Below are 17,758 nucleotides of genomic sequence, written 5' to 3'. Positions count from 1 at the left end.
AAATCTGTCTTGGAAGAAGTACAGCCAGAATGCTCCTTAGAAGCAAGGATGATGAGACTTTGTCTCATGTACTTTGGACACGTTATCAGGAGGGACCAGTCCCTGGAGAAGGACATTATGCTTGGTAAACTAGAGGGTCAGTGAAAAAGAGGAAGACCCTTGATGAGATGGATTGACACAGTGGCTGCAACAATGGACTCAAATATAGCAATGATTGTGAGGATGGCACAGGACCAGGTAGTGTTTTGTTCTGTCGTACATAGACAGGGTTGCTGTGAGTCAGAAGCGACTGGACAAGCACCTAACAACAACAATCCAATATGTGAGTTAGGAAAAAAAAAAGACTCAATTCTTTGGGAAAAGTTATCCCATTTTTTTATCTTGTTTTTAATGCATTAAAATATATATTTCCAAATATAAATAGTGAGTTCAAAAAGAAATTAGAACACAATTACCTATGAAAGTAGATTATTCCTTTTAAAGTAATATGGAGAAAATATAATATTGTTTTGGTTTCAAAATACTTATTTAGACTAGGTCAGCTATTGGTTACTGTACTGTCTGGTTTGGGGTGTGATCTTTTTTCCACTACTATCTTATTGACCTGCTTGGGGACAGACTGATCATTTTAGTAAAAAAAAGGTTTGAGGATAAACAGTAAATCTCAATCCCAGTCTTGGAGTCTGGGAGACCTCAAATATCTCTGCTTTTTTTTTTCTTTTTTCCTTTTCTTCCTTCCTTTCTTCCTCTCCCCGCTCTCCTTCCCTTCCTCCCTCTCTCCCTCACTCCCTCCCTACCTCTCTCTTTCTTTCTTAGTGCTTCTGTCCCTGCTGAAAAAAGGAGAATGTAATTTTTTCTTTTGTTTATGGTCAAGGTAATGACCCAAATTACTAGGGCATTTAATCACATGAAGTTCTTGGTATTTGAGGGCAAGAGCCTCATTGCTGAGGGCTTTCCTTCCGTCTACTGCCAACCAAGCAGAGCCCTATCCTCCCTGATGTCCTACCATCAACTCTTCATTCCCTTGGTCTGAGGTCTGTAGATTATAGTGGAAATGTTAAGCATCTTGGGAAGAGCGGCACTGTTGAGCTCCCCCTGTTTATCAGGTCCTTTCCTGAAAGGAAATTCTAGTGGAGAGAGGCAGCAGACATTACTTCAGTGGTTAAAGGCCTCAGAATTCACTGACAGGTTTGCCAATGGCAGCCTTAAACCCAAGTTCTTGGCCATAGATGCATGGAATAGCTGTTCCCACAAAGGCCATGGTGAGTGGCAACCTCTTGTTCTTCAGCCTCTACTTCTTCTAGAAATGTGGAGGCTAAGGGAACAGGAATTAACGGGGGCAAGTGAAGTTGCCAATAGCAGCAATATCAGTGGGCAAATATGTAATTAGTTCTGCAGATGTATCCTTAAACCTGCCATGTCCCTGTCTGCACAGGGCTGGACAACGGGCACAGAGTCAGAGATCAAGTCTGTCTAATTGCTTGGTATAGCCTTTCAGGCTACACTTTAACCCATTCCATTCTTCATTTATTAAAGGCCTCAGTTGGAATGAGCCAGGCCCAAAGATTTACCTTTGGAGAAGAGAGATGCAGTCCTGGTAAGATTTTCTAGGTCTATGTGAATCTGCTTGTCGAGGCTGAGCTGTCTCCGTCCACTTGTTGTTGGTATTTCCAGAAATGATTGAATTCTTTTTTTCTCACGTAGAAGTTTAACTGTTTGTCTGTGGTCTTATGTTGGGATTTAAAAGCCAGACGTTTCAGCTGCTTCTCATTTCTCTAGGTCACTTTTCTGTTGCAAAGCCATTTTTCTCATTAGGTGGTAAAAACCTCCATAAATTATCCTACCTTGCTTAATGGAATGTCTGTGCAATAACAGTGCCAGTGCCTTACATATGTATAGTATTTTATAGTTTTCAAAGCATTTTTACATACTTTATCTCATTATGTAATGTTGTCCTGAGCTATTTCTTTTTCCGAGTGTTCTGTATTTACTAACAATTCTCATCAATTTGAATCCTTTTCTTTCTTTCTTAGCAATTTTGAGGATACTACATGGGGTTTGCTTTTTCCTTCCTTTCATTTTTTTCCCCAGAAGCTGTGAGTAGTAAAGGAATTTTTCACAGAATAATAAAAGCATATATAAATGATACTGTTTTCTGAAGGCGAAGTGAAGAATTATGTTTCAGTTCCTTGGGTTGACACTATCCGCAGAAGTACTGAAAATAATTTGTCCAAATGACTGCACCTCTCCCCTCCTTTTTTAAGTTGGTGAAACACCACTTATAACGAGGAGAAAGTGTGCAAGTTAGAGCAGGATAGTAGTGGTTTTTTATTTTATTTTTGTGGGAGTTTTTTTTTTTTTAGAACTTTTGTATTGATATTATCCATTCCCCAATGGAAAAATTGTAACTTCATTAGTATCTTTTGTTTTCTTAGAATTAAAAGTTTATATGGCATACTATCAGTTATGAAATAGAAGGTGCTTTATGTTAAAGACTATAAGGTGGTTCTGTAAATTGGGTTTTAAAGGGTTTCTTTAGAGCATTTTAGAGATTAAGGCTCATAAAGTGCAAATGGTTAAGTGCTCACTACTAGCTGAAATGTCAGTGGTTCGAACTCAACCCAGAAGCACCTCTGAGGACAGGCCTGGTGATCTACTCCCAAAAAGTCACAGCCTTGACAATTCCATGGAGCAGTTCCACTCTGCACACATGAAATCGCCATGAGTTGGAATCGACTTGACAGCAACTAACAACTAACAACAGCAGCAAGGGAGACCAAGTAACTTCCTGAACTCTCATTGCCCTACCTATCCCATTTCCTGTCTCCATCATTCCATCTCCAAGTGCTGGGTACATCATAGATGCCTAGATAACTACTTAAAGTAATACAAACCATAGAATGTGGGGGTTGAAAGGGGCCAAGCAGGTTGCTGTGAGCCCACCTGGCCCTTGAATGCCTCTGGACCATTAAGTGATCAGTGAGCCTAGGCCCATTCCATCCTAAGGCAGTAGAAAAGTTTCCCTTTTGCTGAATCCAAACCTATGTCTCTGTAGCTTATGTTCAACTCAACAAATATCAAGTGCCTATCATGTACCAAGTACTGTTTTAGGGGCTGGGGATACAGCAGTGAACAAGACAGACAAAGTAATGCTCTTACAGATAGCTCTAGCTCTTGGAATCATAGATGACAAACCAAATAATTCTTCTGCATGGAAGTGCTTCAGATATTTGGAGACCATGTTCCTGTTCCTCTGTCTTCACTTTAATCTAATACTCCTAGGTCACCCAGTATAATACCGATTCAAGTCCTTTCAATACATGGGTCATTTGTCTTTGGATGCATTCTAAAATGTTTATTAATGAATTGATTTTTCAGTACATGGATTTTTAAATTATTATTAAGTTAATTTGCACTTAAATACAGATAAGTAGAAAATATAAAAGAGGAATCACCTATAATCCTTTACCTACTGTTAAAATGTTGGTTTATTTCCTTTCAGCTTGTTCTAATGTATAGATCATAATGCATTATTTATAATTTTGTATCCATTTTTTGCTGAATATTTACTTCGTTGCATTTATTATAAAATGTTTATAAAAACAATATAAATGGTTACATAATATCCAGTTAGATTGACTTTTTAAGGTTACATCATAAAAGGGCCTTAGGGATTCCTTAGTGATCTAAGCTGTTTCCTTTTAGTTACGGCTTCAGCCTCCTAACCTACACTTTGAGGCAATACTAGTACTACACTGAAGGAAGGCGTCGGGCTGTGTTATCTCCCGTGGATTCTTCTAACTGGATTATTCTTGATGGGCTGCTTTTTTGCTTTTTTTCTGTTCAGTCCTTTATGTTTCCTCAGAATCATGCTCTGCCCATTTGTTTGGAGTACAGGGTTGACTGTAAAGTATTCTTGTTACAACAGGATGTCTGGGTGTCCATTTTCAAGGCTATGTTCCTGCTAGGTTTGGTGTTGAGGAATCTGTTGGGACTAAGCTACGGCAAGCACAGAGCTCACTTTTGTCCTTCGGTTGCAGGTCTGCAGTTGAATCAGAAGGCACTCACCACTCTCCCAGATGTGGTGCTTGTGCGGGTGTCCACACCCTCTGTGCAATCAGATAGTGAAATCACTGTCTTGCGACACCTGGAGAAGTTGGGCTGCCGCTTAGTCAACCGCCCACAGAGCATTTTAAACTGCATCAACAAATTCTGGACATTCCAAGAGCTGGCTGGGCATGGGGTCCCCATGCCAGACACATTCTCCTATGGTGAGTCTCCTTAAAATAAAATTGGAACTTACCTTTCCCAGCCTCCTGTATCTCTATGTTTTCTCTCCCCAGAAACTTTCTAGTATCTCTTGTTGCTTTTCAGTGAGACTCTGTTCATCTTAGATGATTCAGCATCTTGGGTCTATACCATGGCCATTCTCTCTGTCTAGATGCCTTTGGTTATTTCTTTCTGTAATTCATTCAATAACTATTTATCAGGTGTACACTGTGTTCCAACCACCCTACTAGGCACTGGGGCTATATCGCAGTAAGAGAGTCCTGCCCTCAAGGCATTCCCAGTTCATCAGATACAGAAGACAGCAAGTAAACAGGCAATTTCAGTGCACTGTAGTAAATGTCATGATAAGAATTAGTGCAAGGTGGTATGGGATACATAGGAGAGCCGATAATACAGTTTAGAAAACATTGAGTTAGGCTTTTAAAAAGAGTTAACATCTAAACTAACTGAAATTATTCAGATAAATGAGGGCTTGTGGGGGGGGGGGCAGTCTAAGCAGAGAGCAGCATATAGAAAGACCTAGAGGCAAGAGAGAACATGACCTAACATGGTAATCCAAGCAGTTTGTAAATGAGGGCAGAGAGTTTTGATATAAGGCTGGAAAGATGAAGAGCCTTATACATCATGTGAATGAGATTAGGTTTAACCCTGAGAGTAACTGGAAGTTATTGAGGGCTTTAAGCAAGGAGGTTCTTTGATCAGAGTTAAAGTTCAGATCACTCTGGCTACACTATGGAGAAGAGAGTAGACAAGGGCAGAGTAGAGACAGGATAAGTAGTGAGGAGGCTTTTCAAATAACCCAAATGAGCAATGATTGTATAAGCTAAGGTGGCCATTGGAAAATGAAGATAAGTGAACAGATTAAGAAATTATGAAGAAGGTAGAAATAATAGGACATGATGAGTGAATGGATATGAAGAGTATGGAGAAGAATCAAGGAAGAGTCTCTGGCTTCTGGCTTAGGCAGCCAGATGGATAGTACCAAAGCAAACATTCACTGAGACTAGAAATATGAGGGAAGAAACAGATTTGTGGGTAGGGGGCAAGAGGTTTTTAGGGAGAGATGATTTCAGTTTGAGACATGTTCTGCCTGTAGTGTCTATAGTATACACAAGTAAATATTCAGCAGGTAGCAGATAAAAATGGATTTGGAGCTCCTAAAAGAGGTGCAGACTAGTGAACTGGATTTGGGAGTATTCATTATGTTAAGTAAAATCACGAGAGTGGATAAGATTATTCAGGGAGAATATGGAGAATGAAAAGAAAAGAGGGGTCAAGATGGAATCCTTGAAGAAGTGGTTAGAGAAGAGGACCCTATAAAAGAGACTAAGTAGGAGCAACCAGAGAGGTAAGAAGAGAGATCACAGAAGCCAATGAAGAGGACATTCCAAGAAGGATGGTATAACAAGTATTGTGTGATACTGAAAGGAAAAGTAACATAAGCACTGAGACATATATACCGAATTTAGCAACAGGGAGTTTAGTAGGGCCATGGTGAATGTAGCTTCAGTTTAGTGATGGGAATAGAAGCCCAATTGTCATGGTTAGGAAGTGAATGTGAGGTGAGGAAATGGAAACAGTAGGTTTATATAACTTTTAGGTAGCTTGGTTGTAGAGATACAAAGTTGTAGTTAAGAGATGATGCAGGGTCAAGGAACAGGGATTTAAGATGTGAGAGAACTGAGCATGTTTAAATGCTGATGAAATTAGGGGCTGGGAGGTTGAAGTTACAGCAGAGAGGGGACACTTGATGGTGTAAGATCCCTGAACAGGTGAAAGGGAAAAGGTTGAAAGGACAGGTACAGGAATGGCTTTAGATAGGAAGGACCTCTCTTTCCCTGGATGATAAGGGAAGGAAAAAAGACTGAGAGGAGTTAAGTTTATTGGTGGGATGTCAGGATGTTCGGAGTTTTCCTTCTTATAAAATGTCTTCTTCATGAAGACGCCCAGATTATCTACACTTCCCTCTTCATGTCTTTTTTTCTGTTTTCTTCTTTCTTCCCCTTTTTTTTTTTTTTTAGCACTTTTGTGAACAAGACAGGCCTTATTAGTATTCCAGAAGTATTTTGCTTTGCAAACATTGATGAACAACCATACCACCTGTGGTAAGCAGAGTAGTGAGCCCCCAAATATGCCCACAAATCTAATCTCTAGAACCTATGAATATGCTAGGTTACGTGGCAAAAGGGAATTAAGGTTCCAGATGGAATTAAAGTTGCTAATCAGCTCACCTTAAAACAGGAAGATTATCCTGGATTATCTGGATGGCCCCAATATAATACCTTAGAAGTGGAAGACAGAGGCAGAACAGAGTCAGAGTGATGCAAAATGAGAAGGATCGATCTGCCATTGCTGGCTTTGAAGGTGGAGGAAAGGGGCCATGAGCCAAGGAATACAGGTAACCTGTAGAAGCTGAAATAGGTGAGGAAACAGAGTCTCCAGAAAGGAATGCAGTCTTGCTGAGACCTTAATTTTAGCCCAGTGAGATCTGTGTCAGACTTCTAACCTACAGAACTGTAAGATAATAAAATTATGTTGTTTAAAGCCACCAAATTGGTGGTAATTTGTTACAGTAGCAATAGAAAACTGATACACCACAGTATATACAAAACTCATCTATCCAGCACATTTTTGAGAACTAGAAAGTAGGCCAAAGGACCTCTGAACAACCCAAATAATGTGTCAAAACCTCAACAGGCACCAAACTTCATTCACTTAATGAGAGCTCTCAGACCCTCATCTGGAATCTAGTTATTTCTGTGCTGGAAAACCATTTCACAAGTGAGTTTTGTCATTTTAAGCCCATAGCAGGGAGAAGCAGGAGGGAAGTTTCCTGCTCCGTACTGACAGCAGTAAGAAGTATTAGTTGGCATACAGACAGCAAGGAAGATGGCAAACCATAAAAACCAGGTCCAAGAACCAAAAGACACGCTAGTTTGATGCCATTAAATGAAGGGCAAATGTAGGCTCTGAGGGCATTACACATTATTTGTATTTTTTAAATTAAGGCTTAAAGTGGTATGTTGGAACCACTTCAAGCTTTAGAGTCATACCTTAACTTTGGTTGAGACAAACTCCCAGGCTTGGTTTCTTTGTGTATTAGTTTTCTATTGCTGCATCACAAGTTACCACAAACTTAGTGACTTAAAACAATACCCTTTTATTGTCTTGAAGCTTCTGTGGGTAAGAAGTCTAGCCATGGCATAGCTAGCTGACTTCTCTGCTCAGGTCTCACAAGGCTGAGATCAAGGTGTTGGCTGGGGCTACAGTCTCATCTAAGGCATGGAGTCCTCTTTCGAGCTCACCATTTGTTGGCAAAGTTCAGTCCTTGTGGTTGTAGGACTGAGGACCCCACTTTCTTGCTGGCTGTCAGCCACAGGCCATTCCTGGCTCCTAGAGGCTGCCCACCATTCCTTACCACATGCCCTCTCTACAGCATGGTAGTTTACTCCTTCAAGACCAGTGTAAGAGTCTCTCCAATGCATCACCTTCTTGTAAAGAGTTTGCCTGATTAGGTCAGGCTCACCCAGGATAATCTCCCTTTTGATTAACTCAAAGTCAACTGATTAATATCTGAATCATGAGAATGCTCTCCCATCATAGTTACTCGTTCTTCCTACACTCAAGGGGAGGGGATTATATAGGGTATATATCCCAAAGAGTAGGAATCTTGGAGCCATATTAGAATTCTGCCTACTATAGTCATTAAAAGGGGGAAAAATCTCTACCTATCGGGTTGTTATAAGGATTACTTGAACTAGGGCATGTGAAGCCTTTACCACATAGAAGATATTTGATAAATGTTGGTTTCCTTCATCTCCCTGCCCCAACCTTTTACATTACAGATGCATGATACATGTGAGTTGGGTTGAATGAGTGCGAAATTCTTTAATCATAGAGACATGAAGCCTCACAAGAATTCCCACAGAGGGGCAGTGCTGCGCTAACCGCTCCCTGACCATCAGCCTTACCATCACTGACCTTCACCTTTTCTTGGCAGGTGGGCATGACGACTTTTCAAAAATGATTGATGAAGCCGAGCCCCTGGGCTACCCGGTGGTGGTGAAGAGCACACGGGGACACCGAGGTGAATGCTACTCTCCTGGGCTTCCTGCAGCTCTGCCCGGGCAAGACTCTCATCAGACTGGCAGCAGTGCTGCCTGGAGAAATGGAGCTCACCCCTGAAGAGCTCCCAGTGTAGTTCTCACCTCTGTCCCCTCTGTCCTCACTTTCATCAGACCCCTGTCCCCTCTGTCCTCACTTTTTACAGACCCCTGTTCCCTCTGTCCTCACTTTCATCAGACCCTTATCATCTCTTCCCTGGACTATTGCAGCCAGCTCCTGACTTGACTCTGGTTTTCCTAACTCCATTGCCAGTGCATCCTCTATTCTTTTTTGGAGTCACTCTGAAACATGGATCTATTCTTGTTACTACTGTAAAAATGGTGTGGGGGCAGTGTCTGACCTCCTCTAGCTTCACAAGGGGAAAGGAAAATCAAGATCAACAGCCCAAGGCTGATTCCTCTGAGACGGGGGTCAGACATGCCTCCTCTCTTCGCCACCTTTACCAACTCTGACACCAAAAGTCCCTCATATGGCACTCTCTACTTCTCTACTGAGTTCAATAATTCATTACAGTGGCCACACAGAACTCACAGACCATACTCACGATTCTGGGGTTTATTAGGGAAGTAACAGGTTACAGTTCAGGCTCAGGAACACTCAAGGATACAGTTCTTCCATCAGGACAGCCTCTTCCCAGCCTTGCTCGCAGGTATACCTCTCCCTATCCCTAGACCTGTCACCAAAAGCACTTAGCTTTCTCTCTCCGTGGGCTGGGAAGCACACCGCACTGTCTCCTGCTCTTGGGCCTCTGCTGTCACTTCTTGCTGCCTTTAGTGTTACGGTTCTCTCTCTGTCTCCTGTTTCCGGGAGCTTCTCAGTGCAGGGATCCCAGATCCAAAGGACATGCTGGCTCCTGGTTGTTCTTCCTTGGCGGTCATGGGCTCTCTTTCTCACCTCTGTGGTGGCTCATTTCAAGCCTAGCAGGATGGCAAAACTTACCAATCCCTTTGGTGGGTCACAATTACCATATCTGCACAGTCCTGCCCAATCACTTGGGTGGGAGTTACAAGGCTATGGCTGGAAAGGCCACACAAAAGTGATCCATCACACTGCAACTCCCTTGCTCAAAAAATGCTCCCAGAGTTCTGTGTTGCCTATTAAAGTCCCTATTCCTCATCATGGCACTGAAGGCCCTACACAAACAGCCCCAACCTTCCTTTGCAGCATTCTCTGGCCACAGTGCCCACATGAGTTCCCCGTAACGCAGTCATTCTGGACTACTTCTCATTCACCAAATAGGCCATGTCTTCCTCTCTTTGAATCTTTGCTCTTTTCCCTTTGCTTGGAATTCCATCATCCTCTGCCCACCTGCTTATCCCTTGAGACCAGCTCAGATGTATTTCTTTTCTAGAGAAAATCCCTTGTCTTCCTCCCTCTCTTCCAGACAAAATGAATTGTCCTCTCCTTTGTGTTTCCATAGCACTTTGTATATGCCTCTAAGCATATACTACACGTACAGCTTGATGTGCCTGTTCCCTTTGTTAGACCTTGAGCTGCTCATGAGTTGGGACCAGGTCCTGTGTATCTCTGTCTCTGTAAGGCCTAGTACAGTGCTCAGTACATAGGAGGGACTCAGAAATTGCTGGATAAGGTGTATGCAGCAGAACTCAGTCTCATATGAGCAGGTACCTTATTTTGATACCCAGATGTCATACTTAAGTGTTCAGGACATCCTCAGTGAGGCGAGGTAACCCTAAACAAACATGTAAAGAGTAATTGTTGTAATTTAGAGACTGAGAAATAGAAATGAACTAGACGCATTCACTGCTCTCAAAGAGCTCAAATGTGCAGAGACAATTGATTTGCAGCAGTGTGATGCATACTGTTACAGGCATGCCCAGGGGCCTGATTGAGCCTAATGGAGGGAGGGGCCAGCTCTGCCAAGAGACAGGGAAGGCTTCACTGGAAGGAAAGGAGACTTATGTTGAAGTGTGGAAACTGTACTGGAGGAAATTAGTGAGAAAGCGTACAGAATCAGGTATAAGCAAAGCAACTTTGAGTAGATGAGTCGTATTGAGGACTAAATGAGTTTGGGTGGCAAGGTGGGGTTCTTTGAAGCATTTCGATAGGCTACCGTACTGAAATTCAGTCACTCAACTAATATTTACTGAGTACCTATGATGCCAGGTACTATTCTAGGCTCTGGGGATACAGAAGGGAACAAAACAAAAATTCCTGCCATCCAGGGGCTTAATTCTAGAAAAGGAAGACAGACAATAAACAGAAATTAAATATAATACATAATGCCTTCTAAAAGTTTTTTTTAATTGAGATATATTTCACGTATCAAAAAAGTCACCATTTTAAAGTGATTTTTAGTATAGTCATTATGTTGTTCAACTGTCACCACTAATTCCAGAGCATTTTCATCTCTCAAAAACAAAACAAAAAAACAAACCCTTGTACCAATTAGCAGTGGATCCCACTTCCCCCCTCCCTCCACAGCTATTGGTTTACCTGCTTTGGGCATTTCATATAAATGGAATCATACAACATATAGTCTTTTATATCTGGCTTCTTTTACTTAGCATAATGTTTTCAAGGGTCATCTATGTTGTATCATGAATGTATTTCTTTTTACGACTGAATAATATTCCGTTGTATGAATATACCACATTTTGTTAATCTGTTTTTCAGTTATGGGCATTGGGTTGTTTCCACTTTTGGGCTATTATGAATAATGCTGTTATAAATATTCATGTACAAGTTTTTGTGTGGGCACATGCTTTCATTTCTCTTGGGGAGGTAGTTAGGAGTGGAATTGCTCGGTCACATGGTGATTCTCTGTTTAACCTTTTGAGGAATCGCCAAAATGTTTTCCACAGTGGTTGCACCATTTTAAATTCCCCCCAGCATCCTTGACAACATTTGTTACTTTCTATCCCCCCACTTTTTTTTTCTTATAGCCATGCTAGTGGTGTTAGGTAGATAATATCTCATTATCATTTTGATTTGCATTTCTCTAATGATTAATGATGTTGAGCATCATTTAATGTACTTATTGGCCACTTGTATATCTTCTTTGGAGAAATGTCTATTCAAATCCATTGCCCATTTTAAAATTAGGTTGTCTTTTTGCTGATGACTTTTAAGAATTCTTTATATATTCTGAATACTAGTTCCTTATTCTCCCACCCCTTATCGGAGCCCTCGTGGCATAATGGTTAAGGGCTTGCTGCTAATCAAAGGGTTGGCAGTTGGAATCCACCAGCTGCTCCTTGGAAACCCTATGGGGCAGTTCTACTCTGTCCTATAGATTCACTATGAGTTGGAATCAACTTGACGGCAACATGTTTGGTTTTTTTTTAGGCCTTTATCAGAAATCTGATTTGAAAATGTTTTATTCTGTTCTGTAGGTTGTCTTTTCACTTTCTTCATAGTGTTCTTTGAAATACAAAAGTTTTTTTACTTTGATGAAGTCCAATTTATCCATTTTTTTCTTGTACCTTGCGGTTTTCATGTCACATCTAAGAAACTATTGCCTAATCCAAGGTCACGCAGATGTACCCCTATGTTGTCTTCTAAGACTTTTATAGTTTTAGCTTTTATGTTTACGTCTTTCATCCATTTTGAGTTCATTTTTGTATATGGTATGAGGTAAGATCCAACTTCATTCTTTGCATGTGGATATCCAATTGTCCCAGCACCATTTGTTGAAAAGACTATTTTTTTCCCCTTGAATGGTCTTGGTACCCTTGTAGAAAATCAATTGAACAAAGATGGGTTTATTCCTGGACTTCTGATTCAATTCCATTGATCTATGTCAGTACTATGCTGTCTTGATCATTGTAGCTATGTGGTAAGTTTTGAAATCGAGAATTGTTGAGTCCTCCAACTTTAATCTTCTTTTCCAAGATTGTTTTGGCTATGCGGGTCCCTAGCACATCTTCCATAAGAATTTTAGGACCAGCTTGTCCATTTCTGCAAAAATGGCAGCTGAGATTTTGATAGATATTGCATTCAATCTGTAGATCAGTTGGGAAGTATTGCCATCTTAACAATATTAAGTCTTCCAATCCATGAACACTGAATATCTTTCTGTTTGTTTAGAGCTTTAATTTCTTTCAGCAATGTTTTGTAGTTTTCAGCGTACAGGTCTTGCCCTTCTTTGGTTAAATTTATTCCTAAGTATTACATAGTATCTTAGCATGAAAAACGAATTGGGAGTAAATAAAGTTATAGCAGTTAAGTTAGACTTTATGTCTGTATTTGCGAATAAATCCAAAGAAGGCAGTGGAGTGGCACAAACTTTTACTAATCTCATGAACCCTTATTTCCTTCACAGGGCTAGTGTGAAGTGTAAATAAGATAATAAAAACCCAAAGTGCTTAGTACATAGTAGATAATCAGCAAATCTTAATGCCCCTCCCTGCTTTTCTCTCCTTTGCCTTAAAACCCTAGCTCCTTTCTTAACCACAGACTAAGCCCCATATTAGAACCACTGTGCCAGGAACCAAGGAACCAAGTCCCTATCTCTGCTGAAAATCCTACCTAAGACCTACAGGATCCCTAGTGCCTATAACTGAATCCCAGCCATCTGTTGCCAGATGTCAGAGATCCTGGTGCCAGATGTCCAATTGCTTGCACCTCCCCTCATAGATGGAGGCTTAGAGCACTGATGCTACATTTTGCCCATTTGCCAGGACCTTTTCTGTTCCTCATCCTGAACTTCCCAGACATTGATTGCCCACTTAACTGCATAGCCTCTATTGCCTGCCACTTGGACATCTTCAAATCACTTGTACCTCTCCTCTAGGCCTGTCAGGTGTGTCGGTTCTAGTCATCTCAGGAATGATTGAGCCCTGGATATGACATGCTTCAATGTGACTCTTCAATCTTACCTGCCACTAGGGGCTGATGCCCATCACTTTTTTTATTAAGATGGTTCCACTCCTTTTAAGGTGGTGACACAAAACTTAGGAATTCAATCTCATTGTTCCATACTTGCTAAAAAGGATGCTTAGATTGGACCTGCTTATGTCAGATTTGCAGAGCAAACCTATCAGGTACCCCTGCTCAGATCTATTAACTAATATGCAAATGGAAGGCAGATGCTAAATAATTACAAAAGCATAGGTGATTCAAGCAGAAAATAAAGAATTTGGAATCAAGAAGAAATGCTTTCCCCAGAGATCAGTAGAAGTATAGACCATTCCTTTAGGAATTAAATGAGTATATCCAAATAAGATTTTTTTTTTATGTTTAAAAGGAGGAAGGATGTCTATCAGTGGCTCCCTCCTTTGAGCTCCCATAGTATTTTAAAGCCGTATCATGCTGTGTTGTAGTTATATTTTTTGGGTCTCTCTCCATCTAGGCTTGGGATTCTTCTAAAGTATGTTCAGTTCATTATGTACTGTAAACATTGACACCTGTCCTGTGTGCTAAGCTCAGGGTAAAAAAATGATTAGAAATGGACCCTGCCTACAGGAAATATTAATTAAATGTTTTTGGAACTGAGTTGACTAGATCCTTAGGATTGTATTTTGGCCCCTGTTCTGTGTTTCTAAAATACATTATTATTTCATCTTGAAAACAGAGTGGTGGTTGTGGGTGGGGTGGTGGTGCAGAGGTTAACATTATTAAGATCTGTGGAAAATCAAGAGAAAATAAAACTTCGAGCCTTGGTGGCACTGTGGTTAAGAGCTACGGCTGCTAACCAAAAGGTCAGCAGTTCAAATCCACCAGCTGCTCTCTGGAAACCCTATGGGGCAGTTCTACTCTGTCCTATAGAGTCGGTATGAGTCAGAATCAACTCGTCGGCAATGGGTTTGGTTTTGGTTTTGGTCATTTGATAAGAAGCAAGAGTCTAAGGTCAGAGAAATAGAAGTGGCCAAAGCAAGGCAAGTTTGGAAAGAATTGGATGTTCTATGGGACAGGAAGCTAGGATGGCAAGGACAGGGTTCAGAGGCTTTTGTAAGTACTTTTCTTGTTTGTCTTTCTTCTTAAAGGAAAAGCTGTTTTTCTTGCAAGAGATAAGCATCACCTTTCAGACATCTGCCATTTGATCCGCCATGATGTGCCCTACCTGTTCCAGAAGTATGTGAAAGAATCACATGGAAAAGATATCCGGGTGGTGGTCGTAGGGGGCCAAGTGATAGGCTCTATGCTTCGCTGCTCCACAGACGGACGGATGCAAAGCAACTGCTCTCTCGGTATGGTATCAAAGCTCAGAGTCGATCTGTTAGTCATGGAAGGCTCTGAGATTTTTATTATGATGTTTGGGCCCATTCAGTGAATGTGTATCCATGCCTACTATCTTGTCAGACCCTCTCCTCAGCATCCTCTGCTAGGTTCACAGAGATGAATTAGAAACAAGCCCTGTTCTATAGCAGCAACAGTCCAGCAGGGAGAGATGGTAGAAGTGCTGTGACAGAGGTCAGGCCAGTGGTGTTAGGACACTGAGGTTTGAACCCTATTCTGTAGGTGTTAAGATTTAGCAGCTGGGTTTAAGCAAGGGAGTGACATGAAGATCAGTGTTTAATAAAAGCTGACATCAGGGTAGAGGATGGATTGAAGGCAAAAGATGAGAGGCAGGCAGATCAGTCTGAAAGCTGTTGCAACAGCTGAGGCAAGAATCTTGCCTTCAGTGCGGGAGACCTCGGTTCACTTCCTGGCCAATGCACCTCAAACACAGCTACCACTCATCTGTCAGTGGAGGCTTGCATATCGTCATGATGCTAAACAGTTTTCAGCAGAGCTTCCAGACTAAGATGGACTAGGAAGAAAGGCCTGGCAATCTACTTCTGAAAAAAGCAGTCAGTGAAAACCCTGTGAATCACAATAGTACAATCCAGGTGTGCATAGGGTCTCCATGAGCCGGGCGCTGACTCAGTGGTAGCCAACAACAACAACAAACTAAGGCAGTAGCAGGAGAAATATTCAGCTTTTACATTTTAATTGAAAATTTTTGTTTTTATTTTATGTTATTAGGTATTAGAAAGCTGCAGTTTGTTTGGTTTAATGCATCACCCCATCCCATTAACCTGTTGATAAGGGTTGGTATATGGTGTGCGGAATGGAGATGTTCTAGGAAGGGGGTAAATTCTTGTCCCCACCACAGAAAGCTGTTGTCAGCCTCATTAAATAAATAGATATGTTGGTAATATGGAAAAACAACAAACCAACAAACAAAACACTACGAGGATTCTTCCTAAATAACCAGAAGAGTGCACAGCCCAGTGACTAACAGGCTGAGATCTCACGCTAACTTGGCCCTTCTCTCATTAGTATTCATTGAGCAGTTACCACAAGCAGACTCTGTGGTAGATTATGGACATGTGGAAAAACATGAAGAATCCCTGGGTGGCGCAAATGGTTAAAGGCTTGGCTACTAGCTGAGAGGTTAGTGGTTCAAACCCACCCAGAGGTGCCCTGTAAGAAAGGTGGTCTGCTTTCTAAAGATCACAACCTTGAAAACCCTATGGAGGAGTTCTACTCTGCCCACATGGGGTTCTCATGAGTAGGAATTGACTCAACAGCAACTAACAACAACAGAGCTTAATGAGCGAGTCCTTGCCCTCCGGTAGCTTATGGTCTAGTAAAGAACACATGTAAACAGATCATTGTAAAATATTCTTATACTATTTGGTGTGATAGAGGCAAACGTTAGATTCAGGATGACACAGTGCTAAGCACCTTATGTATTATATTATTTACTTTTTTTAAATTTCTTTTTTATTATTATTGTGGTGAAACTATACACAGCAAAATATTCACCAATTCAACAATTTCTACATGTATAATTTAGTGACATTGACCACATTCTTCAAGTTGTACACCTATTCTTGCTTTTTCTAAATTATTCTACCACCATTAACACAAACTAACTGCCCCCTAAGCAAAAACTCCCCCTTCCCTCTCCTTCCAACCCTCGGTCAAAAAAAAACCTCACTGCCATCTAGTCAATTCCACTCATACTGACCCTATATGACAAAGTGGAACTGCCCCATAGGATTTCAAAGGCTGTCAATCTTTACAGAAACAGACTGCCACATCCTTCTCCCGCAGAGTGGCTGGTGGGTTCGAACCCCTGACCTTTAAGTTAGCTTTAACCCTGTGCCAGCAGGGCTCCACCTACCCCTGGTAACCAATATTAATTTTTGATTTATATATATTTGCTTAGGAGTCCCTGGGTGACACAAACAGTTAAGCACTTGACTACTAGCTGAAAGGTTGGCGGTTCGAACCCACCCAGAAGCACCTTGGAAGACAGGCCTAGAGATCTGCTTCTGAAAGGTCACAGCCTTGAAAACCCTATGGAGCAGTTCTACTCTGCACACAGAGGATGGCTATGAGTCGGAATCGACTTGACCGCAAATAACAGCAATATGTTTATTTCATATAAGTGAGATCATACAGTAGATGTCCTTTTAGGACTGACTTATTTCACTCAGCATGATGTTTTCAAGGTTCGTCCCTGTTGTGGCACGCATCAGGACTTCATTTCTCTTTACAGCTGCATAATATCCCATTGTATGTATATACCACATTTTGTTTACCCATTCATCTGTCGATGGACATTTCAGTTGTTTCCACCTTTTGGCTATTGTGAATCTCATTTAACTTTCATGATAATCATGTGTAATGCCATAGTATTGAACCTTATGTGTTACCATTTTGCCTTTTTTAGTCACCTGACAAAACCCATTCTTCAACTAGTAACTGCATTATGATTTATCCATGCTGCTTATCTTGGTGAACTGTTTTAAAACTGTTTTATAGCCTTTTCCTTACACAATGTAATAGGTGTAAATAAGGTAAAGACATTAGTTATTGGACCTGAGAATACAAGTCTTAAGTCTTTTGAGAGGGCTAAAGAGAAACAATTCAGTCTGAGGTCAAAGCTTTTTAGCAAGTAAGGGCAATTAGAGTTTCTCCTTGAGACAGAGTTTTGTCTTGCAAGGCTTTCTGTCTCTCTCTTCTTAAAAAATAAGTTAATTTTATTTTTTATAATCATAAAAGGAATATATTCACAATGCAGAAAATTTGGAAAATACAGAAAAGTCAAATAAAAAAAGATATTTATCATAAATCTCACCATCTGGAGATAACCACCGTTAATATTTTGATATCATTCTTTCCAATATTTTTTTCAGACCATATCTTTTTTTCATAATTATAGTCACACTATACGGTCTTTAACACTTCTAAATATTTTCCCATGAGATTATAAACTCTCTATGAGCATTATTATTTATGGCTGTATTCTGTTTTCCTCTATTGCCAGACATTTAGATTATTTATAATTTTCATTTATTCATTCAACAAATATTTATTGAGCACTTACTATCTACCAGGCACTATGATTTTTCAATATTTTAAATAATAGTGCAGTCAACATATT

The 17,758-nt window shown here is 40.7% G+C and overlaps 1 protein-coding gene across 1 annotated transcript in view; it reads left to right on the top strand.

Annotated features, from left to right (window-relative positions):
* Nucleotides 1-17,758, top strand: part of RIMKLA (ribosomal modification protein rimK like family member A) — a 30,712-nt gene that overhangs the window by 11,969 nt on the left and 985 nt on the right. Inside the window, exons 2-4 of the mRNA XM_004371875.1 lie at nucleotides 4,041-4,271; nucleotides 8,291-8,377; nucleotides 14,364-14,567. Coding sequence (XP_004371932.1) covers nucleotides 4,041-4,271; nucleotides 8,291-8,377; nucleotides 14,364-14,567 — 522 coding nt within the window. The remainder of the gene's footprint in view (nucleotides 1-4,040; nucleotides 4,272-8,290; nucleotides 8,378-14,363; nucleotides 14,568-17,758) is intronic.

The sequence above is a fragment of the Trichechus manatus genome, unplaced genomic scaffold (assembly GCF_000243295.1).
Source record: "Trichechus manatus latirostris isolate Lorelei unplaced genomic scaffold, TriManLat1.0 scaffold00015, whole genome shotgun sequence".
Taxonomy (NCBI): Eukaryota; Metazoa; Chordata; class Mammalia; order Sirenia; family Trichechidae; genus Trichechus; species Trichechus manatus.
Note: the sequence above shows the minus strand (reverse complement) of the source record. Positions and strands in the feature narration are given on the sequence as shown.